At 49.1% G+C, this 26,207-nt stretch overlaps 1 protein-coding gene across 5 annotated transcripts in view; it reads left to right on the top strand.

The window, feature by feature from the left end:
* The window catches only part of IQSEC3 (IQ motif and Sec7 domain ArfGEF 3), a 101,719-nt gene extending 83,734 nt beyond the window's left edge, over positions 1-17,985 (top strand). For 2 of the 5 annotated variants that reach the window (XM_027726627.2, XM_027726631.2), the window contains exons 6-14: positions 284-406; positions 1,060-1,226; positions 3,313-3,452; positions 4,286-4,411; positions 5,546-5,645; positions 7,719-7,880; positions 8,627-8,719; positions 9,348-9,391; positions 11,609-17,985. In XM_027726627.2, coding sequence (XP_027582428.1) covers positions 284-406; positions 1,060-1,226; positions 3,313-3,452; positions 4,286-4,411; positions 5,546-5,645; positions 7,719-7,880; positions 8,627-8,719; positions 9,348-9,391; positions 11,609-12,046 — 1,393 coding nt within the window. In that variant the 3' untranslated portion in view covers positions 12,047-17,985. Of the gene's footprint in view, positions 1-283; positions 407-1,059; positions 1,227-3,312; positions 3,453-4,285; positions 4,412-5,545; positions 5,646-7,718; positions 7,881-8,626; positions 8,720-9,347; positions 9,392-9,474; positions 9,555-11,608 lie in introns of all 5 variants that reach the window. The other 3 variants (XM_027726629.2, XM_027726628.2, XM_027726630.2) reach the window with 3 other exon arrangements.
* Positions 17,986-26,207: the final 8,222 nt, after the last annotated feature.

Below are 26,207 nucleotides of genomic sequence, written 5' to 3'. Positions count from 1 at the left end.
ATGGTTTGTATATATCATGGTGTATGTGCACATACACACACAAACATATATATATATATATATATGTATTTAGGCACAAGAATTGCTCACCAGCTGTAGAATACAGAAATCACTTCTCTGAAATTACTGCCTACTGTAAGCATGACCTGGGCAGCTGTATTATGTCTCAGGACATTTCCTATGGTATTTCCCTGGGGGACTGAGCCTTGGCACTGCAGTGAAGGAGCCTGCCTGGTGTTATCCACGGGAGGATGTTCTGATGAAGGCTGTCCCCCTCTCACAGCTGCGTGGTGGACGAGATGGACTTCTCAGGCATGGAGCTGGATGAAGCCCTGCGGAAATTCCAGGCCCACATCCGCGTGCAGGGGGAGGCACAAAAGGTGGAGCGGCTAATTGAGGCTTTCAGGTAAGAGAATGAGCCCTGCAGTCCCACTGCTGCAACCAGGTGGAAGCAGAGAACGCACCCAAGGCAAAAAAACAGTCATGGAGAGAATGACTGAGGATTTCCCTTCCAAGGAGGGTGGCCATGGAGGGGCCCTCTGTGCCACTGAAGTGTGGAGTCCTCTGTGGAGTCCTCTGTGCCACTGCTGCATATGAGCCATGTCCTTGTCAGATGTACAGTGGCATGAAGGACACAAAGGGCCAGAGGGAGGCCAGTGCTGACGTGTCTGCCAGCAAGGGGTTCCCTGTTCATTGGTGTGTTCAAAGGAAGAGCAGCAGTGGGGCTTGCAGGGATGCTGGGTTGCTCCCTTGGTGCATCCAGAGGAGTGCTTTGTCTCTAGCAAGGCAGGCTGGAGCAGTCACCTGCTGTATTACCCTTATACAGTGACACCTCTCACTTGCTTTTTTGGTTCCTGAGGACAAGAAGGCTGAAGTTTCAGTGGCCTACTTCAGCCATTGGTGGGGAAATTTGCCTTCAGAGAGCAGTCAGTTCCTTCTCGTTTGTATGAGAGGTGGATTGAAAGGAGCAATTTATACTACATGTGATAAAGCCATTGCCAACCTGGAGCAGAGGGCTCCCATGTTCCATGTTAAGTGTGTGCATCCCTCCTGCTGCAGCCAGAGGTACTGCATGTGTAACCCAGATGTGGTCCAGCAGTTTCACAACCCGGACACCATCTTCATCTTGGCCTTTGCAATTATCCTACTCAACACGGACATGTACAGCCCCAACATCAAGCCTGACAGGAAGATGATGCTGGAGGACTTCATTCGCAATCTCAGAGGTGAGGGTCCTGCTTTGATTTTTTTTTTTTGCCATCTTGCTGCTCTCAATTCTGCCTAGGTGAAGGCAGCAAAAATCTAGGGGAACTGTCTTTCTCCAGGGCTGCTGCTGCTCCCTATGAGCCAGACATGGGAAGCCCTTTGAGGTCCCTTCTAGGGTGCTGGGGAAGGGAAAAATCTAATTAGCTTTTTCTTCTGCAGAAAGCTGTCCAGCCTTCTCTGAAACCAGCCATTTTCCTTGAGAGATGGTTTTATCTTTTAATAGATCTCATTGCTTGGAAGCAGTTCATTGTATTAAATTTTCCTATTGTTCAGCTCTATCCTTCTTAGACCCTGCTGGATTGTGCTAAACAAGCCCTTCCCCTGCTTGCTGGTTTGAATATATGAACACATTTTCCTTCTATTCAGACTAAATCTTCCCCTTCTTAATTGCCTGCAATTACTTATAGTAACTGTAGGCGTGACAGAGTTCATGCATATATTACCTCTTTGCAATTTCTGATACATCAGTTCCCCAAATCAATTTTCTTCTATTTTCAAGGTCAGTCCTTCCCATCTTGGTAATAGGTTGCTAAAAGCACTTTTTCAGATGTGGTCACAACATACTCATATATATAGAGCCACTGCCTCGTCCTTATTTTCAGATCTGCTAATGCAGCTTAGTATTATTTGGCCTTTTTGACACCATGTCTAGGCAAATTCTTGTCTAATTTCCCAGCCATATTCAGTCCTAGGTCATCTTAGCTCAGCCATCTTCCAAGTTTCTCTTACTGCACATCTGCAATTCAGATGACGCTCCCTCAAAGTTTTTCCAGTGTAAACTCAGGTATTTTTTTGAAGATTTTGTATTTCTGTGGGTTCCTTTGACTTGTTTCTTTGTCCTGATTGCTGTTCAGAAACTGTCGTCTGAGCCTCCCACACCTTCCACAATTTGTCATCTGCTTCAGACTGGCATAATATGACACTGAGGTCCCTTTTCAAGTTAATTCTAGAGATACTGAATGGGAATGCTACCTGCCATCATCCCCCTTAGTATTACAGCTGAAAGCACTAACTCAAAAGGTGTTTTTTTTTTTTCAATTGTTAACTTACTCTTTATAGAGTTGCTTGAAAATCTGCCAGTTAACATCACAATGAATTAAGCCAACATGAGGGTCCCTCACCTCCAGTGTGTAACACACCACAGCTCACTCGCTCGAGAGAGTGAATGTCACCCCATTACAGACAAGGGGAGACAGCTCATAGCAGACTCACCTGCAGGCCAATGCTCAGGTCAGTATCTTCACCAGCCTGTGTTTGAAAAAAGACAAGGTGTTCAGGATGAATTTGCAAGGACATGGAGGAGGGAGCCAGGAGATGACAATGCCTCTCCATTCCTCAGCAGTTGCTCACCTGCTTCACTCAGGGTAGTACATCTCAGACCAGGTTGCTGGAGGGAAAGCAGAGAAAATCAATATAGAATGACTGAAGGAATTCAGTTTGGAGAAAGAACTGGTAGTTTGATTTGCACTGTTTGCCTCAGGGAAGGGTAAAAGAAAACTTTTCTACCAGGTTCTGAAGGGTCAGACAGCAAAATTTGGAGAATTACCCGAGGAGATGTAAAAGAGGAAAGGGGCAGGATCAAGACAGAGATATCACAGACTGAATAGCAGGAAATTACTCCTAGGAGACAACACAGAAGGAAAATGGTGGAGGTCACCAAGCAGACAAGGAGAGCTGATGCTTGCATTGGCAGCAAGAGCTGCTGAATCCCATCATAGGTCTTCTCCCCATCTAGCACTTCTGATGATATGAAATCAATGCAGGGGTTGCTGCTGAATGGCCCAAGATATATCAATGTGAAATTGTGGCTATAAAACCTTAGGGAACACATGGAAAGGAGCCACCATGCAGAGCAGTGGAATAATGAAATTTTCTGCATTGGCCTTAGAGTTGTCAGTCTCTCCTGCTGGTGCATTAGATGTGTTACAGCAAGAAATAAGACAGCTTAAAGTGAAGTATTGCTATTCCCCTTCAGCCTTCCCAGCACTGCACAGTGCAGAGGCAGTAGTGGCTTGCCAGGGATGATACATTATCTGTGTTTGGCAGGGGTGGACGACGGTGCTGACATCCCACGGGACCTGGTGGTGGGAATCTATGAGAGGATCCAGCAGAAAGAGCTAAAGTCCAATGAGGACCATGTGACTTATGTCACCAAAGTGGAGAAGTCCATAGTTGGAATGAAAACGGTGAGCACCCATAACCCTGCTGGCTCACAACCCTCTGCCCCCTACCTCCCTCGGTGCCCTCTTTTCTGTGTTTTTCCTCTATGCCCTTCCTCCTCCTATGTAATACTTTATTTGTCTTGATGAATTTACTCCTTTTTCTCCAAACACTTTTCTCCCTGCTATCTCATTCTCTTCTAATTTTGGTGGATCTCCTTGGCCAGAATTTGCAGTATCTAGGGCAGTAATTATTTGCCCAAGAATTTTGCTGCAGATCCTGCCTGCCAGGGCTCCACTGATAGCTCTGCAGTGTTTCAAACTTTCAGGCCTCCTAAGGGTGTAGGAATTGGAAGGCAAAGTGATAGAAAACAATTTTAGCCATCTGTCTCTAATGAGTTCCCTAAAGATTGCTGGGGTTAAGAGATCCCCAAATGTATAGACAGCTTCTTTAGCAGTAACCAATCTGTAATGCAAGACCACATGTACTGTTTACCCAAAAGGAGCAGAATAATTTCTCAAAGCCCAGGAAACCTGCAGGTGTCCAGCAGGGTGAGAGAGGATGAGCAGTCACCCAGGGATTGGAAGAGAGAGGTACATAAAGGCAGGGGGTGTAAACAAGAGGGTTGCCTATAGCCTGCCCCCTGATTTATCTGGATCACAAAGGCACAGCTTTCTCTGCTATTGCACCAGCAGGAAAAGTGACGGCGAGGAGTGGTGGTGAGGAGATGATTTGAGTGGGCAAAATGGGCAGAATTGGCTTGAGCTATTGTCACTGGGGAGGGTTGTACAGGCCGAGGGTGGGAGAGACACCAGTGGCACCTCCCTCAGCCTCTGCATCCTTTGTGGGTTCCCTGCAGGTTCTGTCCGTTCCCCATCGCCGGCTGGTCTGCTGCAGCCGCCTGTACGAGGTGACCGACGTGAACAAAGTGCAGAAGCAGGCAGCTCACCAAAGGGAAGTTTTCCTCTTCAATGACCTGCTGGTGGTGAGTGTGCTCTAACAATTAGGCACTGCAGTAATAAAACTCGCCCTTATTTCTGAACAGAAATCTAAAACCAGTCCACAATATGCATTTTCCCCCTGTCTCCTAAGGACAGACCATCTCTTGGTTCATCACCATTGTAAGATGTCGTTCTGAATCCTTCACTGTTAAAAACCTACTAAATCTAAAACTCTACTAACCCTTGGAAAAACAAACTGTCACATCCCAGAGCCATCCAAGCAATGTCATTGCTCTCTCTCATGCCTTTGCCAGCAGGGAGGTTCATTTCATGAAAGAGAGGTTCGTTTCTTTGTCTGTTTGTACTGTAGTAGACAGAGCCCTCTCATGCACTTTAAATCTTTCCTGCCAGACACATTAAAACCACTGCCTTCTAACATGGAAAAGGTTGTAGCAGACTATATAGTACTTGCCAGACCCCCAAATGTGTATAGTACTTTTGAAAGTGTCCTGCCCCAGCAACCTTGAAATGAATTCGGGCAGGTACAGGAGAGCACAGGTACACTGGGACTGAGAGGAGGATGAACAGAATGGAAGCCCTGCTGAATTTAATGGCAAAGTGAAACTGTGTTTTTTGCAAATGTAAGGCTAAAACCAAACCCTTTTGTAGAAGCAGAGGATAAGAGACCTGTACCACTATTCCTCTGCATCCATTTGTACAGCTGTGAATCTGGGGAGAGGGTCTGCTCTTTGCTATCCCTCTACTCCAAGGATCCATAAGAACTACTGCTGAGGAACGAAGGCAGCACAGCATTCAGTTATGCTCTTTTCCCCAGCTCTAAGGTATTTATGACAGGCTTCCCTTTGCCTTTTTATCTGACCCTTGGTGAAGAGAATTACCCTTGCAAAGTCAGAAATGTGGTAATCGAAAAGCCAGGACCCCTGGGAGACAGAGAGCTGAGTGACCCCCAGGGTGATGCCTACAGAATTTCAGAAGTGTTGTTACAAGTGCAGCATGCCAGGCAGCTTTCTGGGCAAAGAGCCTGTCAGTCACCAAGCTCTGCTCCCATCTACACTTAACAGAGCTTGCTAAAAGCTTTTTACTTTGAGCAGTTTTCATTGTTCTTGCCTCACTGTTTCCCAAGACCCTGCCCAGTGATGCATCTCTCCCTCCAACAGATCCTCAAGCTTTGCCCGAAGAAGAAAAGCTCCTCAACGTACACATTTTGCAAGTCAGTCGGCCTGCTAGGGATGCAGTTCCATCTCTTTGAGAATGAATGTAAGTCTATTGCTCCTTGGTTGCCTGGAGGGGTTCGCCAGGGAAAAGGAGAAGGAGGGAGGGGACTGTGTCACCCAGTGTGAGTTTGCATCAGGAGAGAGGGTCTATCAGAGTTAAAAGCGGAGGGGAGAAAACTGAGGCTTGGTGCTGAGGAGATCACTGTTTAGGGACAGTGTGATGAGAAGCTCCTGGTACCTCTCCTAGGTCTGAGCACCTGCAGAGGGGACTCACTGAGGGCTCTGTCTTGTCATGGTGTCAGGGAGAACACTGGTGGTGAGGAAAGAGGGAATCAGTCCTCATATACATCCTACTGAGCTCTCAGGAGCCAACTGTAGGTGAAGAATCCTGTTGATGAAACTGCTGCTGCCAGCTTTAGCCCCTGTCCCCTCATGCCCAAAGTCACAGCTCCCACCACTGCCTTTGACATTGGCAGAGGCTCAGGTGCTGCCGCCGCCTCCCTGCACAGTGCCATGCTGTGCTGTGCTGAAAGCTTCCCAAGACAGAAGCAGAGCCCTTGGAACAGCACCCACCAAAGCATGGCGAGGGGCCAGCCCTAGTCAGCCTGACCTTGATGGTCTGGGAATAGAGCCATGATGTGTCATGATTGAGGCTGGTTGTGCAGTGGAGGAGTTCCAGACACAGGCAGGCTTCCTGCTGGCACAGGCAGAGGGGCAGCACAGCAATCCCAGGCAAGCATGGCTGATGCCCACTGGGGTTTCATGAGCACGTGCAGAACATGCTGCAAGAAAGGCAGGCTGTGGCTATATTAAGTTTTTTACATCCCTTCTCTACTCTATTGGCAGCATGAGTCACTCCCTCAACACTCTACCCTCTGCAACATGCAGAAGCTCTCACATCCCTGTATGAACAAAAGGGTCATTCATAACTGAGCATCCCCAGGAGGCACCATCAGAGCTGGAATCAGCTTTCAGGGTTGGCGTGACTATCCTGGTAGGGCCCAGAGATCTTCTGGCAAGGGCATCCTATTGTGTATTCCCTGCAGAGACAGAAAAGCAGATGTCCTAAAGAGCTTGTGATCTGAACAGATGAGAGAGACACAGGGTGGGGAAAGGGGCCTGGCACACAAACAGGGGGAGCTGAGGGCTGGCAGCAAATAAAAAGTTAGTTCTTTGGCTTGTTTGGTAAAGACTGATATGGGAAGGCTCATATATAAGGCTGCCAGTGGAAGGCGGGCAGATGTAGGAACAGTGGAGGAGAAGTGAAAGTAGGAGAAGGGAACAGAAAAATTAAATTTAGAGAAATGTGAAAGGAAGGAGAAAAGGGAATGAAACCACTGGCCATTGAGCAAAAGGTAGAGGAAGTCCAGTCAAAAGTGTGTTAAGTTCTTTGTACACTCTCATTCTTTTGCTTGTGTTGGCTGAATTTCCAGTCACCACCTGCACCCAATCTGATCTTTAAAACATAAGGAATTTTGCTGCGATATTTTCACTCTTTGGGCATGTCCCTTCATTTACGTTCCTGTGTGTTTTGCCTGTGGAGAGTACTAAACAGAGACCTACAAACCCACACCTTTCTCTTTGCCATTCTCCCCACACAGCACACTGAGCGCCCCCACCAATGCTGTGCCAACACCCCTGCCATGTTCTCTGAAGATCAAAGTATAGACTGGGGAGAAGTCCTGCCACTGTGCATGTTAGTGGCTGTTCTGGCTTTGACACCAGCAGATAACCTCTCCTGATGCATCTCCCACAGGAGAGAGTGGTGTTGGCCTCATATACGCTGTTTACTCTTTCATGGATTCAGAAGGGCTTTACAGTCCTACCTGTCTGCTCAGGTTCCCAGCATCGCACTAAGTGTAACTAGGAGCTAGAATTTTCTGGGTTTGGTAGCACTGTGGTGCTGATGGCACTTGCTTTGCTGCTGCAGCTTGGCCATTCTGTTCTCTTATAGGGCTGGAATGCTGCAGATTTCCACAGTTTGCAGTGTGACAAATTCTGGGTGTGCCATTCCTTTGGACTCATGCTGAAAACTCTTTGTTCTTGAGAGATACCAAAGCAGGCAACTACTCCAGCAAGAATGTCTAACGTCTCTTTATTTATATCTTCTTTACAGATTACCCCCATGGCATTACACTGGTGACTCCAGTTTCAGGCTCAGAGAAGAAACAGGTACTACACTTCTGTGCTCTGGGTGCTGAAGAAATGCAGAAGTTTGTAGAAGATCTGAAAGAATCAATAGCAGAAGTGACAGAACTGGAACAGATACGAATTGAGTGTAAGGGTCTCTAATACAATTCACAATCCAATGCCATCACACTGCATGTGACTACAAGGGAAAAAGGGTAAAGGAAATGAGTTCTTCAGGAACAGCAGGAAAGAGGATGAGTAGCACAAGTCTGCACAGGATTGTTCTTGGGTTCACTGAAAAGATGAAAAAGCAGTCAGACACCCTGACCACTGGCCAGCAGGAGAAATGGAAGAACTTAACTACTTACAATGCTTATGGAACAGGGTGTATGATACAGTGGCCTGGAATAGTGAAGCTTAGACTGTCAGACTCAGAAGACTCTTCTTTCTCTAATACTCCTTTGACTATGTAAATATGATTTGTAGATAGCTGGGACAGGTTGGTACCCTTTCACTTCAGGAATGTCTAGTGGGCAAGCAGTCTGTGTCACTCCATGGCCTGTCTTATACAGATGAGATGTCCATATAGCCTTTAAAGGCTCTTCTGTGCATAAACTGATGAGCCAAAGCAGCTCAATATCAGTGGTCCCCTCCTGTGCAGCACTAACCTATTCTGTATAAATGCAGGTCATACATAGAAGGTCATGTGGAGATATATAATTCCTCCCCATGTCAAGTCCTCTCCAGGTTCTGTTTTTCTCTTGTCTGTTCCTCTCTCCCTTCTTGACACTCTCTTGTGATTTTCTTGCATTACTTCTCCTTTTGCTCCTTCAATATGCTGGTGTCCTTCCCTCTATCCCTCTCCTCATTGATTTCCACATGTCTGTCTTTTAGGGGAACTGGAGAAACAGCAAGGGACAAAGACCCTCTCATTAAGGACCAATGGAGCCCAGATGGAATTGCAGTCTAAGCAAGGCTCTCCAACAGGTAAGCGGACACCCAACTTTTCTTGGTCAAGCAGTGCTGCCTTTGCAAGTGTGTTATCATTGGTTCCTGTGAGCATAACTGCAAAAAGAAGCATTCAGTTTTGTATCCTTTAGCCTTGGGCAAATAGTGGAAATATGAGAGCATATGGATTCTTCAAATGTCCTAGAAAAAATGCTGAAGTCTCATTACCCAGTCTGTAGCTGTAACATCTAGTAAAGAGGTGTTACTGATGGAGCATGGGTGACTTCTGAATTCTTCCCTGAACTGGTGAAACACAGTCTCAGTACAATTAACTTCCTCCAGCATCTTCACTAACACTTTGGACCAGCCTCTTTGTATCAAAGGCTTTGTGTCTGTCCGTGCCTAGGCTTGTATGCCAGCAAACATCAAGTGCAGAGGTGAGTTGCTACCAACTCACTAGAATGGCACTGAGATCAGGACCTAAGGACAGGACCCCAAAGAGGTCTCCTCTTACCCCACTAAGCAACTATCAGGTTGCAAGAGGGTCTGGATTTGTTTTTGTTTGGCCCTGCACCTCTCCCTTTAACTTTCCAGTCCACAGTATGAGGGCCAGCTCTTGACTAGAGGCACAGACCTCATGAGTGAGATATTTTGTTTTATTTCAAAGGCAAGAAGGATTTGGGGGAGAAGGTCTCGGACAGCACAGTGGAGGTAAGTAGAGTGCAGAGTAGCTGAGGTAAGTAATTCCCTCTCACTTCAGCTCTTCTCACATTCTCTGTTGTTTCTTTTCTCAGGTTTTAATCAATGCCTCCCCAGCCAGACTGACAATTTTACCAATTTCCAGAGATACAATTAAAAGTTACTGCTAGGACGGGTAATACAACTTTCAAATCCAAACTAAACTTCAAAGCATTTTCAATCCGTTTTTATAACTGTAACATCCTTCATGGACCAAGCTCCCAAACGCTGTAGACTAACCCACCCCACTGCTTATGGGGAGACTGAGAACCCCACTATAGACTTCCCTGACATGCTAACTCCATGCAGCATCACATGCAAATTCCCTGCAGCCCAGCTTTCCTGCACAGTCTCTGCAGCTCTGTCTCTCCATCCCCCCTTGGATGGGATTAAGCATGGCCTTTGTATATCAGACTTTCCCTAGAGCTTTACCTCCCTAAGTAGGGAGCTTGGCTGTACTGTGTACATCTATCTTTGCAGGGATATAACATCCAGTGGGTTGCCTGTTTCTTCACAGACACCCATACTCCCACTGCCTGTGAGGAAACAGGAAAATGCAATCTTCCCACTGAAAATCTTATCTACTACTTCCTACTTTCTCCCTGTCTGGAATATCTCCATTATCCTGAACTTGCCCTTTTCCAGAGTAGTTCTTTCCTCTCTTGTCAAAGTATATTTAATTGAAGAATTCAGCTTCTCTGTGGGGAGTGGGTGCTGCTTCTTTTCCCTGAAGAACACCGTATTTCCCTGCAGATACCCCCTTCCTGGGGAGGGTGCCTCTGCCAGCCGGTTTCCTATTTCCTATTTCTGTTGGGAGGAGTATTTCCTTGTGGAGAATGTGCTAATGTCATTGGCACTTCATGGCCCAGCAACCAATTTTTCCTGTGGGATGTTCCACCTGAATAAATATAGACACAATATCAAGTCCTGCTGTGCAGTGGGTCAGAGAAACCTCCACGCTTGGCTAGGGACAGACAGCTCATCCTTGTTCCAGCATGGTGGGAAGCTTGGTCACTCCACAGCTTCTCTGTCCCAGTTGCTGGCGCTGCTGCCCACCATGCCAGACATCAGGGCACCCCCACTGTCCCGTCTGCCTATCTGTATCCCTGCCTAGCTGGAAGTGCCATGCCAACCTGCAAGCACTTGTTTCCTACCCAGGGTTTGTCACTTGACTGGCATTCTGTTTTGAGCCAACAACTTTGTTCTGGTTTGGAGTCTCCATCAGCCCATGTCCTTGTCAGGAGGAACTATAACTTCATCCATCGTGTGGGAAGCATCATTTTCCTGCTGCACTTTCCCTGCTAGGGACCTCCAGTCCAGACCAGCTCCTCCTTTTCAAACTGGTTTCAGTGAGCTCCCTTATTTGACTCTATTATCAGCATCTCGCTGTGGAGACCCTGATGACCTCCTGCTTCCCTACCCCCTTTCAGCTGATCAAGTAATACTCTGCCAGCAGAGGAGCATTTCCATTTCTCTGAGATTATCTAATCTGCTGCCATTTCATCATGAATTTCTTTTATCATTGTATGAGCTAGATGGGCATTTTTCTTTCTTTTTTCTTTTTTTTTTTTGAAAATCATTTCCTTTCGCTGACAAACCATCAAATGGATCAGAGGGAGCTGCCTTTTGCTAGACTATGTCAGATTTCTGCTTTTTCCTTTGTAAACAGATTAGCCAGTCATGTGGTGTACCTACCTACTCAGAAAGGCAGGGAGCTGGGAAAGGCTTGAGTTTCTCTGTCGCTCTCTATCTCAGATTCAGCTGCCGTCATTTCGCTGAAACGTACAAACCTCGATTGTCTGTAACCTCTCGGTCTGGTTCCCCTCTCCTTTTTGTGGGTGGGGACAAAGGTCTGTTCATTACCATGAGAATTCACGGACGCCTCCACTCCTAGAGTCGATTTGTGTTCCCTGTGCCGTTTGGATTAATCAAAGTTGCACGGCATTTGGGAACGCCGGCTCTGCTGCCTTTGATGTGATGGAAAGGACAGGGGCACTTAGGCCTAGATGGGGGCGATGGGGCTATCGAGGGGCTGTGCAGCCGGGGGTTGTACCTATTCTGGTTTTTTGAGGGAGGGGAGGGCTGAATGCATGTGAGGCCCGACCGGTGGTGGGGATTCAGGGCAGCCAGTAGCAGCAGATGGGAAAAGTCTTGTAACATTTAATGCTTCTTTGGCTGTTTCTAAACTAGGTGTCAATTCACAACAGGCTTCAAACGTACCAGCACAACTCCGCCCTGGGGCCCGAGAGTGGAATGCAGCCCAGCATGCGTCTTAACATGCCACGGGAGCGGCTGGAGACAGCACTGGTGCCCGCGCACCCCGCCTCGGCGGGGACACTTGTACAGTGCCAGCAGATTGTAAAAGTCATTGTCTTGGACAAGCCGTGCCTCGCTCGGATGGAGCCGGCCCTCAACCAGACTCTGACACGCTATGTCACCTCCGACTCCTGCACCTCCACCCCCTGGCGTGGTATGGGCAGTGGGCTCCCTGGGACCCCCATGAAGCTGGTCCATCAGCCTCCCCTGCCCCCTCCACCACCTCCCTACAACCACCCCCACCAGTATTGCCCCCCCAGCTCCCTGCTTCAGAGGCGCAGGTACTCCAGTGGCTCACGCAGCCTCGTGTAGCCACACCACCAGCACCAAAACAGCACAGACTACCCCGCTTCCCCTCCCCACCGCCTCCCACGGACCCTTTCTGCCTACAGAGATCTAGTTTGTGATGTATTTTTTAGTAAAAGAAGAAAAAAAAGAAAAAAAAAAGCCAATTGACCTAACTCTTACCCTGTCTCCCCTCAAGATGATGCTAATTGTGAGGAGCCATCTGTAGAACCTGCCAACCTACATGCTCACACATCCTCACACCCTGCCAGCCTGGCTGGCCTCTGTGCTCGTGCCGTCCCCATGTAGCACTTTGCTGCCCTGTTCCTGAGAGGCTTGATGACCTGCTGCTTTCTAGGCACTGTGTCTTCCGTTTCCTACTCCTCGACTTCCTTTCCTGCCTTGCATTTACCTGGCCACAGATTTGTACCCATCCTAAAATTTTGCCAGCCTTGGAGAGAAATGGACTCACCCATGCCAAGGACCAACCTTGGGGCACTCCCGGGGGTAGAGTTCTCCCTGCCACCACTGCTGCCGCCTGCAAAGCTGGAGCTGAGAACTTGTACCACTTGCCATGCTTTCTCCTCATCACCCTTCAAGTATTATCTCCTTGCAGCAGCCGGCTCCAAGCGAAGGAGTGCGCGAGGGAAAGAGAGTTTGAGAGGAGGAGAGACTGTCCTGAGCTGCAGTACAACGCAAAGATGGCCTCACTGAACACCAGAACTGTTTCTGTTGTTATGTTGGATCATTGTACCAGAGACCTCTGCTGAGACCTAGCAGACCTCACCACATGTAAATACACCTGTATGGTAGCGTATGTATGGCGCATGCTTACTAAAGGAAACACCAAGCAGTTCTGAGGGAGCAGAAGGGAGGGATTCAGTCCAGGGATTTTCCTGGAATGGATGTGTACTTTTCCAAAGAGATGGCACCACGAGGTGCCCTCCCACCTCAACACACACACACACACACACACACACACACACACACACGATTGTCTTCTCTAAAACAGACCCACCTCTGCTTTCCTCCTTCTAGCTGATTTTGTGTTTCCTGCCCACCTGCATTTTTATATTCTGAAAGCAAAGCCAAGTGTTACATTCACCTTCTGGGGTGGATGTTCTTCCCTTCACTTGGGCTCTTCCACCTGTGTTAGAGGGAAGGGGCTTTTTGCAGACCACTCATGTGAGGTTCCATCTGTATCTCTTGCCTGGCTGTACTCTTGCATCCATCAGCCCTTCCTATAGGAAAGCTGCCCAGATACCAAACTCCAAGGCCTCTTCTCCTCTCTCCCTCTCTGTCCCAGCTTCAAAGTGAGGGGAGGGGCAGATCTCGAGATAGAGATGACAGCTCAGCTCCTCTGCTTTATCAGGGACATTGATGTGAAGGAAGACGGCATTAAAAATGGGCTATGGATGTATTTTTAGAAAAAAAAAATCTCTTTGAGCAGTAGGGAGGGGAAGGTATTAATTAGCTTAAAGGCTTTGCTCTCGCTCACTCATTCTATCTCCCTTCGAGGCTTAAGAAGATCAACTTTAGGATTTTAAAATAGGACAGAATGCCTTTTAGGGCCTTTATTTTTATTTTATTTTATGAGGGAAAGACAGAAATGCTCTTCCTTCCCATGCAAGGCTGAGACATGAGCACTGGGTGCTGATGATGCAACAGTTGGGTGAGGAATAGCAGGAGTTGTCAGCAGTGGTGGGGATGTGCAAAGTATCAGGGAAAGAGGGACGGCGAAGGCAGATGCAGGAAACTCTTTTTTACCTTGTGGGGTAAAAGCCACATGGAAATTTCCTTAGGGATTGTGCCAGAATGCTCATATTTGGGGTTATTGCCAGTGACAAAAACCACAGTGCATCAGGGACTGGCTTGGCTCCCCTCGGTGCTCTCTGGATGCCTGTGTGGTGGTGCTGCCTGTGCTGAAATGTTCACATGTGACCTGGGCTTAAGCCCATCTGGGGTTAGGGAAGCGGACAAGGGCTGGAGTGAAGGGTCTCCTGTGCTTGGCCAGCCCTCCAGGGCAGGAGCCTGCTCACTTCCAGATCCCCTTATGTCTGAGGCGACTCCTGGACTCAGGTGTGCCAAGAGGTCTGGGTTGTTTGCTTGGCTGTCTGGAGCAGAGCACTAGGCTGCTGCTTTTATACCCAGTAACAAATGTACTGACCAGGAGCTGACAAGCAAGCCTCAGGGAGGGCTGCAGAAGCAGATGACAGAGAAGACTGTAAGAAAACTGAACAGAAGCCAAGTCTCCCTCCAGACCAGAGAAGGTTTCTTCTAGCCAGCCCCTCGGGGCAGTTTGGATGCTCCACATTGCAAAGCCAGACACAGGGAGAGGTCCTCACCCCCAGCCAGGGCTCTGCCCCTCACCCTCCAGCCAGCTGTGAGGCATAGCTGGTCTGATCTGCTGCTTACTCCCTCCAGGGTGACACCCTGACACCTCACTGCAGCCAGGATCTCATCGGAGATGCCTGTAGCTTCCTGAGAAAGATGTGTGGCTTCTGCCATTGTCCAGCCAGTGTAAGTCAGTGTGTGGCTGCTGGTTAATTTTTACTCACTGCTGCAACAGAAATGGTGGCATCCAGGAGGCAGTGGCACTGCCCTCCCTTCCCAGCAGTTACTTTGCTGTCTGAGAGGAATGGCAGTACTTGTTCAGTTTTTTTCCCAGAGTGCAGTGAGCCAACAAAGCTCTGTGTGTGTTAAAATAAATAAATTAGATTTTACTTGACATTTAACACAAAGTGACAACAGCAAAAAACCTTAAGGTACTTGAGGAAATAATTTTTTTTAGATAAAATATTTATAACAATGTCTGTGAAGTTCCTACAAGAGATGTTTGCTGCTTTAATAATTGATTGGGAGAGCTACAAGAATTTAAAGAAGGAATAAGGAAGCTTCCATGAGACTCCCTTCTTCATGCTGGATGAAGGGTGGAAGTGAGTTAACTGAAGTGCCGAGGTACCTGAGGCACAGTATTCTCTCAGGGCAAGTTGGCTCCGTTTCCCTGACCTTACAAAGGCTACTGCTGGCCTTAAGCCTTGGATAGAGAAGAAAATGGAGATAAACCTTGCTGTCTTCTAGCCTGCTGGCTACCACATCTTCTGTTGTGTTTGGCTGGAGAGACACAAAACTACTCTATTCCAGGTTGTCATGGAGCAGGTTGATCTAAATTCTACTGTGTAGCTGAGCCCTTCGGACTTCACTTCAAAATACAGATTTTTTTTTTTTCCTTTGGAGGTTGGTCTCGAAGGATGACAAGCACTTTAAAACATATCTGCACCTCATCTGATCTATTGTATTGTCTGCTCCCACAGCCCTCCCACACGCCAGCGAGACACAGACTCAGTGTAGCTGTAGTGCTGTGAGTAGACACCCTTGCACACAGACTGATGGAGTGCAGGCTAGAAGGAGCGTGTCAGTGACAACCTAATGAAGGACAAAATGTGTAACACAGCTCACCCAGAGGGATCAGCCCGAAGAAAAATCACCAGCTATTGACAGCAGTGATTCTGATCATGAACCTAGCACAATCTTTCAGGTGGAAGGGTCAGGCAGGAAGCTGCTGCAGAGATTAGCTCAACCCAAATGAATGTCTTTTTGCTGCCAAATTCATGTCCTTTTATATTAAAAAAGGAGACAGGGAGGAGAGAGAAAAGAGAAACCCAGTGAAAAGTACTCTGCAGTGACTGTTGGATAGTCAGTGGCCAAATGAGAAGGTGGCTTTGCCGGACAGTAGGAGAGAACAAGGTGTTACTGAGGTTTGCAGAGCTGTGTTACACAATCTGTCAGGCTCCGTCCTCATGCTTTCTCATGCTGGTGCAGGCCCAGTGAAATTCATCTGTTTGCACCAGTAGCAAAGAGATGGAAAAACGCAACAGGAGAATCAAGCTTTGCAAACAATTTGGGTTTAATGCAGTGTTTGTCGTCTGCTGTGGTACTTTTTTACGCCATAGTCTGGCCCACTGGGGTAGCAACACTTAGTGCTTTCACGAGGCTTTCAAAGCATCCCACTGTTCACGTTTTCTCTCTTTCCTGTAGATAAAAGGTGTGAGTATGGTCCACAACCAGAATTTTGTCAATATTCATACTTCCTCACAAAAGGTACCACCAGATTTGGAGGTATTTGAGGGCCCCTGAGCTGTAAGGGTTTGAGTTTTGTTACGTTTTTCAGGAGGCTCAACCTGCAACTATCTGCACATGTTTGTGAGGTTTCCAAAACAAATCTGAGCCCTAAATCAAGGACGCTGCTGCTTGGCGGAGTCTCTGCTTTGAAATGCAAGTTGCTGAGCAAGCTCCCCCATCTCCCACTCCACCAGCTGCCTCACTGTGCTAGTGCAGGCTCCAGGGATTGCCGGCAGTGTTTTGTGAGCTAGAGCTGTCCTTGTTCTGCCCTCTCTTTTGCAGCCATGCCTTGGACAGCAGCTTTGAAGTCACCCAGCTCTTCAACACTAGTCACAGCCCCATCTGAATGTGTCTTTTTAAAATCTAACAACAGAAGTGTTACCTGTGCGTAGGCTTTTGAAAGCACCTGTCTGTCTGTACCTGTCTCCTGCTGTAAATACCACCAAGAAAAGCTTCCTTTGGGAAAAGTGGTGTGGTCACACCTAGCAAAGAGTCCAAATGGCTAACATTTTGTAACAAAACAACAAAAATAGATCAGAGGTATTTTATCTGTTCAACTAATAGAGTTTTAGAAATTATATTGAGATATGTCACTTGTGCGCTAATGTCTTCTTTGCCTCAGCCCCCCTCCGGTGTCCCTGGGCTCCAGCGGCCTGCGCTGGCGCACGGCCACACACACCAAGGGTGTGCTCCCGTGGAGTGCTGGGCATCCTGGCCTCCTGCTGGCCTCGGGGGCAGCCTGCTGTGGCTACTGCTGATTTTTCATCGAAAGCAGCAGGAGCCAGCTCAGTGCTCAGACCCTCTGAGGATCAGATCCAGAGGAAACCAGGAAGAAATAAACTTGTTCAAGAGACAGCAACTTAATGTGAAATTCACCCCTGCAGTGAGGCAGAGAGGAAAACAGTGTGGGGGGGAGGGAGGCAGAGTCCTCCTGTGCTGCAGCTCCTTCCTTCCCATCTTGCTGGATGCTCATGGCTGTGCACTCTGCACCTCTGGGGAGGAGGCCCACACACCCTTGCAGGGCTCACGCTGCTGTGGCAGGAGAGCAGCTTCACATGTGCCAGCTGGCCACACAGCAACCTGTGCACCAAGAGACAGCAGCACACACTGTGTGTTAATGCACACACCATCTGCCAACACGTAGGACTCTACGGCAGATAACGTGTAGGCATCTCTGCTGTCCACGGAGCAGAGTCTGCTGTGCAAAAATTTTGGGCATGTGCAGCCATGTACTGCCTGAGCAGGACAGCTGTGCTGGCTGCAGTTACCATTGCAGCACATCTCACAGGCTACGTAGGCTCAGGCTTGGTTAACATTTGGATGGGAGACACGTAAGGAAAATGACATTTCCCATGCAAATCCCAGTGACGTGCATATTTACACAAAGCATAACCCCAAGGTTAATGAAACTGACCTTTGAGGGAGAATCAAACACGTGCACCCAAAGCAAGCTCTCCTCTGCAATGGGTGGGGGAAGGCAAGATACATCTTTGCAGCTGAGTCGAATAGATGCTGGATTCAGATTGCTCCTGCTAAAAAACTCTTGTCTGTAGGTTGCAAATTCTTTGCTGGCTTCAAAGAATCCCTTAGATCCCCCGGCCCACCGTGAAACACTTGGGAGGACAGAAATCTCTCTAAGAAACAGACAGGGAATTTCCCAGGGATTCAGAGGCTTCCATTTATGTTTTTGTGTGCCACGGATATATTATAAATCAGCCCACTCCAAACAGTCATTTTCTAAGATGTTTTGAAACAGAAGATTATTGAAGTTTCTGCCTGATGTTTAGGTCACACACCTGGCTGTAAAGATGAAAGCAATAAAACCAGATTGTCTATATGTGAAATACTCCTAACTTGCTCCAATGTACAGATACTATTATTAATCAGAAGATGGCAAGTCTCTTCGGGGTGGATTCTTTGTAGACACATACAGGTAGTGCTGGTACAAAGGATTACAACCCAAAAAGCATATACCACCACTGTCACGTTGCATTTGTAACCTGTTATATCTATACAGCATCCATTATGGGCAATAACTTACACACAGTGTGGTTGGAGTTGATCAAAATACATCGCTCTTTTCCACAGAGAATTTTGAGATGCAGTTTTTCTCTGGAACTTTTCAGATGGACTTTAAGTTAAGCATATCCCTCAAATGCTTTGCTGTAACTGGTTTCTACCCACCTCCTGTCAAGCAAAATGCAGACTTGCTACTGAACTCAGCACTTCACAGCCTGCTACCTCCTGCTTTGAAGGTGCTGCCCCTTGGGTCAGATGCCCCAAAGCCAACGCGAAGAGTGGAGTCCTCCTGGAGCAGTGGAAGGTCACCACAAACCCAAAGCTGCCATGTGCCTGCAGGGTCACTGTTGTGTACAGGTTGCAATCAGTCCCCTTCCACTTCATCTGGGGTACTCTGGAAATATTGTGCTGGTGCCTCTGGGGTGCCTTGGCACAGCTGATCACAGAATCAGGCTCCACCATTCCCCACAGATTCAGGTTTCCTGTCATCACCAGCTGCTGGGGAAGAGGTGCCCCTCTGTAAAGTCACTGCCCAGATCCTGAATACAACAACCTAGAGCCATGAACATACACCTGCCTGACCTAGGAAAGGTGTCTGGAAATAAGCAGGTGCCTCAAGGATGATGATGCGTAGTTAGCAGCACTGTGGAATTTAACCAGCTTAGGAGCTCTGTCACACTTGGTAGGTCTTGAAGCAACTTTCTTGCAGCTAATGAGTGCATGCAACTGAGGTTAAAAGCTGGCTGAGGAGCTCTGTTTTCTGTCTTAAGCCATAAAATCCACAAGCTGGGAATGTTTTCAGGCATGTAGGGCAAGATCTTACTTTACACAGCACCCATGCTCCAGTCTTGGGTTCTGACAGTGTGGCACAGTCATCGGTTACTTTTTTGAATACAAGAGTCCTGTCTTTCTAATCCTTCCTCCTCATGAAGGGAAGGGTGTTCAAAACAATACTGAGTTCATAAAAAAAACCCAGAACACAGGGAGTGGAAGAGGAGAGGGAAATATCTTCTTCCACAGGACTGTAGGACTAAGACTGTAGCAGTTAAAACACTTTACGTGATATATGCCCATCCCAACGTTCCATGTGGAATACCTTATTCCATAGGAATACCTTCCTATTCCCTCCCGTTATGAAAGGCTTGACTTTTCAGTGAATTTCAGCTCTTTATCTTGTGGATTAATCCCAGCCAGCAACTAAATACCTCGCAGCTGCTCACTCTCTTCCCGCACCCCAGTGGAAAGGGGATGAGATCAGAAAAAGGTAAAACTTGTGAGCTGAGATAAAAACAGTTTTGAAATAATTGAAATGAAGTAAGATAATAATAAGACAAAAGTGAGAGAGAGGAATAAACCTCAAGACTGACAAGTGATGCACAGTGCAATTGTTCACCACCCACTTACCGATGCCCAACCTGTCCCCCAGTAGTGATCAGCAGCCCCCAGCCAAACTCCCTCCAGTTTATATATTGAGTTTGATGTTCTGTGGTATGGAATATAAATTTGGCCAGTTCAGATCAGCTGTCCTGGCCATGCTTCCTCCCAGCCTCTTGTGCTTCTCCTCACTGGCAGAGCAGGGGACACTGAAAAGTCCTCGATTTAGGGTGAACACTACTCAGCAACAACTAAAACATCAGTGTGTTATCAACATTATTCTCATCCTAAATCCAAAACACAGCACTGTGCCAGCTACTAGGAAGAAAATGAACTCCATCCCAGCCAAAACCAGGACATATGTCAAATGTTCAGAAGCCTCATGCTGACTAGTTGATCAAACAGGACCCACACAGTGCCAGCAACAGGAGAAATTGCCCCTCTCCTGCACTTGCCCAGCTGCATATGCAGGATTCCCCTGAGCTGGTGGCCCCTCTTTGCTGCTTTCATGAATTTCCTAATACTAAATCAGAGACAATGGGACAAGTCTCCTCCCACACCCTGCTGCAAACTGGTGTCCACCCACAGGGCACTAAAGCCACCCGTGTCCTCAAATTGCCACCGTGTGCTGGATGGGACAGAGCTGGGTCAGTCCAGGGCTATACATGCTGAAAGCTGACAGCTTTGCAGGTCTCCTTGATGGCAGCAGCCGTGGGTACCCTGATGCTCCTCTGCATGAGGCACTAGTATGGTCAGGGGATGCTCCCTGCTCCCACAGCCATCGTCTCACTGCTGGAACAGCCCCACCGCAGCTGCCTCGGCACCATCCTGCCTCCCACCACTGCCTGTGACAGGGAAAGTGCTTCCCATTTCCTCCCCTCACCACTTTTTTGAAACAGGCTATTAAGTATACTGAATAAAAAACCTGGAGCAAAGTATTTTCATAACACACACACCCCCCCCGGAGCACTGTGTCCAGCTCTGGGGTTCCCATCACAAGAAGGACGTGGACCTGCTGGACCAAGTCCAGGGAAGGCCACAAAGATCATCAGAGGACTGGAGCACCTTTGCTGTGAGGAAAGGCTGACTGAGTTGGGATTGTTCAGCCTGGGGAAGAGAAGGTTGCAGGGAGTCCTTATTGCACCTTCCAGTACCTAAAGGGGCTACAGGACAGACGGAGACTGACAGGACAAGGGGTGATGGCTTTAAATGGAAAGAGGGCAGGTTTAGATTAGATATTATGAAGAAATGCTATACTGTGAGGGTGGTGAGACACTGGAAGAGATTGCTCAGAGAAGCTGTGGATACTCCATCCCTGTGTTCAAGCATTCAAGGCGAGGTTGGATGGGGCTCTGAACAACCTGGTCTAGTGGAAGGTGTCCCTGCCCATGGCAGGGGAGTTGGAACTAGGTGATATTTAAAGTTCCTTCCAGCCCAAACTGTTCTATGATTCTGGGATCCTATGTTTTGGGCAGCATAGGAGAAGGAGGACAACACAAATCCACATATTCTGAGCAGACATCTCTGTGCTGGCACCAGCTAGGCCAGAAACAGCTAAGCCTGGTGCAGACAGGCAAGGCACAGTATGGATAGCTGCTAGCAGGGCTTTGACAACAGCTAGTTGGACATCAGTCCTCCTGGGATGTTAGGAGCAGGGCCTTTTCCCCACCATTACAAGCAGCCCTTTCAGGAACAGGAGTGATCCGGGACAGGTGATGTTACAAATGCTCTAGCTCCCCAAGTGAAAGGCAAGAGAAGTCACCAAAACTGTCTTGAGCTTCCCAGGAAGGGGGAAATAAAGGTAGGGGAAAACAAAGCAGCAAACGGTGCCACAGCTCTGCCATATGGGGAGCCCAGATCTGTGTAACCCTCTCACTAGGGCAGGTGTCACCCAACAGCCTGATGCTGTAACCAGGTCCTCAGGCCACTTGGCTTTGAAAACTCTTTAGAGAAACCAGGCACAGAGCAAGCTTGCAAAAGCCAGGGAAATTAGTCACTGAAGTGAGCCCAGCTGAAGCAGGACCTGGTGCTGGTGTCTCTGCTGAGGCATTGCCACAAAGCAGCTGGTGCCCAAAGCCACCTCCTGTTTCCCTCATGCAAAGGGAAGCTTTCCCTTTTCTTCTGGAGCAGTTCCAGAAGGGTTTGGCTCCTTGTACACCCCCTTTAGAATCAGGGAGACAGCAAGTTGGGGAAATGTCAGCTTTAGCTTCTAAAAAACACCTGCTGCATCCACCAGGCACACCAGGGCAGGAGGGTGCAGTGAGCCCTCCCTGTATCCACATGCCAATTGCACAAGCTGCTTGTCCCACTCAGCATTCCAGCACTTGGGAGCTGCCTCTGTCCACAAGAATGCACACATTATTGCCTTCTGAGATTTCAGACTTCAACCATGTGGCTTTCAAGCACAATGTCCCAGGCAGACATTCATCAGCAAATGCCACTCATGGCTCTGTGGTGCATTCAAGGCACCATTAGCTCTCCCTGTGTTCCCGGTCACATCCTGTGACCCTCTGCCTACAGAAAGGATTACCTCCTCTGCACCCAGTGGGCCACAGCAAAGCCATGCAGACGATGACAGCGTAAGCCAGAGCACGGGGCAGCCCCTGTGAGATGGATTTCACCTGGTGTGAGCAGGGACTGTGCTGGTTTCAGCATCTACATTGGCTTTCTGTGTACTTAGGATCTGCCCCACAGGACCCAGCATTTGACACAGCCCTTCTCACCTCCTTGTGAGGACTGCTTCCCCATCATATCTTTTTGTAAGCAGGGAGAGCGTTGCTCTGTAAGGCGGCATGACCCTGGGCAGAATTATCCTGCCCTTCTGAAAGGAAAGGAAAAAACCTCCCCTGGGATCTGACCTCAGCCTTCAGCCTCAGCTCACAACTTCTGGCATCCCCAATGAAAAGGACAACCCATCCAGCAGCTCAGGACATGCAGCCAGGAAAGAAATGTGCAAGGGAAGAGCAGGAGCCCTTATTAAATAGCTTGTTTGAAGATGAAAAAACTGGCCATCTGTCGACTTGCCGTAGAAGAGGCACTGCTATAATAATTAGCAGAGGGAAAGGCGGTAGAGAGGCCAGTGAAAACAACAGTAATTTGCTAACGTTTTTCACAGGTCTGCCATGAATGCAGTGGGGAGGAGCAGGAGGAGAAAAATGCAAAAGAGGAAAAGGTCACGGTGCTTCTCTGGGGCAGACACTGCCAGCGGTGTGGAACAGCCCAAGGGCTGCAGGATGCTTTGGGCTGATGCAATTTGGCACTCAGCATCCCAGAAGCAGATGCTGCCACGAGGGATTGGCAGCATCTGATCATGCTCAGATCCCAAGGTTCTGCCCTGCAGAGGAGTCCCCACAGCTGGAGGGTCATCCTGGGGTCCATGGTGCTGCCAGGGATGAAGGCAGCCCCCATGGGGTTGGGTGCACGTGGCATCCCATGAGGCAGTAGCTGGGATGCTGTCATAGGGACTGGGCTGCCACACATAGTTCACTGTGGCTGTGCTGCCCACCCCTCAAATCTCCCATTTAAACAGTTCTGGCTAATACAGACTCACCCTACATCCCCAAAGGAAGAGCCCACTCTTCCTTTTCAAAGCTCAAAACATTTGGAAACCCCTCAATATCCATCGGTGCATCCTGATGATGGCACCTGCCCAGTGCACTCTGTGGTGCCAAGGCAGGTGCCCAGCTGTGGGATACTCCCTCTACCCTGGGCTTGCAGAGCCTGCTGGATACACACACCCGCTCCCTGTGGAAGTGTCACTCCATGCAGTCACTCCCAGAGCCCGGAGAGCACCACTGAGCCTTGTCTGCCACTGCCCAAGCACCCTGAGTGGGCCTGTGACAGCTGCCCTGTCACCACCTCCCACAGGAGCATCACGCTGAAGTTCCCCTCACAGAGCTGAAAAGCCGCTTTAAAATAAGAATCTTGGATTGTAATTCCTAATCCCTTCATTTGCAGTAAATGCAGAGAGGGGACAGAGATACCGTCTCTCTTCCTCCTGCAGGACCAAATGCGCTTCAAAAACACATCAGAGCATTTGTGCCAAGGGCTGGGCAGGCTGTGACCCGGAGAGGCTGTATGGCCAGGACGTGGTAGCAGCATCACGAAGGCAGGGAGAGGCGGAGGAGGATGTTGTCCCCCTCCAACTAAGGGCAGTCATCCCTCTCCATCTCTTGTCCTTCTCCCCATACAGGAGATATTTTTAAAGACACGTCAGTCAGCTCTGGTATGTGCTGGAGGGGGATGCACAGGCAAGAGGGTGGCAGGCTGGGCTCAGCCACACAGACAGGAGAAAGCTGTGACCAAGAGGCACGTGGGCTCCTTGGGGACAGGGAGAGAGCAGGGCCGGGAGCCAGCGCTGCCTGTGTGCTGAGACATGCATGCCTCTCTCCGCGGGGCCAGCCCAGGGGCTGATGTACCTCCAAGGCTGTGTAAGGGGACCTGGAGCCATTGAGCAAACAGCAGGGAGTGCTCTTTGGGCTGATGTCAGGGTATGAGTTTACACTGTTGAACCTCACATCTGGATAGATCTGGGGAGGTTTTGTCTTGATCTGGGTCAGCAGCGTCAGCACAAAACTGAGAGGTGCTTTTCTTTATGGGGTCACTGCTGGGATTCACTGCTGGGATATTTGTATTTTCCCAAACAGCACAATGTAACGCAAACTGGCCAAAAGTCTCCTCTGAGCCACGTAGCTTTCAAAGGGAGAAAAACACTCAGTTGTGCCACCATGCCCTGCTCTGCCTGTGGCCCCCCGGACTTGAGGGAGATGCAGTGATCAAGCAGGAGTGCCCACTCAGCAATTTACCTGCCCCTGTGCTCTGGCTTTGGGACTCTCTGAGGCCAGCCCCCTCCCCATATCATTACACCTGTGACTCAGACAAGTCCCTTCCTGATAAGTTGGGTTTTCTTATCTGGAAGCAGAAACCTCAACCCTCCAGCATCCCATGGAGAAAGCTGTGGTGCTGTCAGGAGTATGGTCAGGATAAATCCCTCCATGGCCACTCCTCACAGAGCTGCAGCTGTGGGGGTGAGGGCCGCCGGTTCCCAGGAGCTGTGCTAGAGACACATGGAACCCCATGAGAGCCCGTGGTTGGTCTCTGAGATCCCAGTGAATGCTGGTGCTGTTTTCTTGGCAGCACAGCGGCATCATGCCAGGCTGTCAGGAGGCATCTCCATCAGTGTCACGGCTGTCAGGTATTGGCGTGGCGAGCACTAACCTCTCCTGAGCATCTCCAGACACGGACACTTCCCAGCTGACAGCATCACAGGAATGATGGACACAAGCTTGGCAGGAGCCCCACACTGCCCTTGGCAGTGCTGCCTCAGCCAGGGCTGCAATAGGGACACTGGGATGCCATCCCATCCCCCTGCCACTTGCCAGGGTCTCTCCAGGACCACCTCCTGGGTCGCCCCCATGGGCATTGTGCTGTGGCTCAAACCCCTTTATCCAGTGGTTAACAGCTGCACGTGGGTCTCAGTCCCATGGGATGTGCCAGGGCAAGCACTAAAGCCAGGGGAAACACCACACAGTCCCCCAGGAAGCCCTCCTGACACACACCCCTGGGGCACAAGAGGGGACACAGAGGGACACACGCTGGGTAGGGCACTTGATGCGCTGGAGGAGGGGACACCAGTCCTGGGGGTTGCTCCTGATGGGGAGAACAAACCCCAAGGCCCAGGGTGGCAACATCACTGCCGCCATGCAGCTCTGAGCAGGTTCAACGCCTGCCTGTACCTCTGATGAGAAACACCACTTTAACATACTATTAAAGACATAGAAAGTGGAGGAAAGATCTTAAAATGCTTGGAGTGTGCAGCACTGTGGCTTTTGCCTTCACAGTGCCCTTGGTACCTTGTTACTCGCCTCCTGTGAATTTGTGGAGGGCTGTCAGTCGGGTGGGGTAAAATCTCTGACATCCCTGTTAGATGTCCATAAAACAGCACTGGATTCCCATGCCAGGAAGGAGCGCTGACAGCAGAGACAGTGAGAAGCTCTGGTGAAGGAAGGAGCCATGGAGCTGCACAGGGGTGACTGCGTGAGCAGGAAAGGGCCCAGTGCCCCAGCCTCTGTGCAGAGCCTGCCCCTCCCCTCCCTGCCAGACTGCCTGCTCTGGCCACCCCCTGGCCCCACAACAGGCACGTCTGTCCAGCAATTCGGGGCTGATAGGTGCAAAGCAGGGCTAAGGAGGAGAGAAAACTGGCATGGGCAGGCAAGCCTCTTCCTGAAGAGAGAAGGTGAGGCATGTAAGTAAGAGGATGCAAAGCAGAGAAGGGAGGAAGAAGTGACAGGTGCCTGAACCAAGGACTGCTGTAGTGGTCAAGGAGGTGGAGGGGAGATGGTAGTCAGCCCCCGTGGTAGCTCCCATCTTTCAACCCTCCTTTGACATATCTTCTCTTGCCTTTTCAAGGGCTTTGAGGTGTGAAATGATCAGAATGGTCCTTGCACACATTTTTGAAAGCTCGTAGGTTTCAGAATCTCCAGGCTATTTCTTCCTACCTTGAGCTGCTCGGGTAGACTCTGACCAATATCTAGAGTTGTACAGAGGCAGGATCAGACATCAGGAGATGAAGGCCAAGTTGTACAGGTGCACCATGTGGCCTCCAGTGCCAGTACTGACAGCAAGTGCTGAGCACCATGTGCTCAAGGTCCTGAGAAAAGCAGGCAGTGCTTGG

This window comes from Pipra filicauda, unplaced genomic scaffold, assembly GCF_003945595.2.
Source record: "Pipra filicauda isolate LSUMZ 115617 unplaced genomic scaffold, ASM394559v2 scaffold2_size9829703_pilon, whole genome shotgun sequence".
Lineage (NCBI taxonomy): Eukaryota > Metazoa > Chordata > Aves > Passeriformes > Pipridae > Pipra > Pipra filicauda.
The sequence above is the reverse complement of the archived record's forward strand: the minus strand, read 5'-3'. Positions and strand labels throughout refer to the sequence as shown.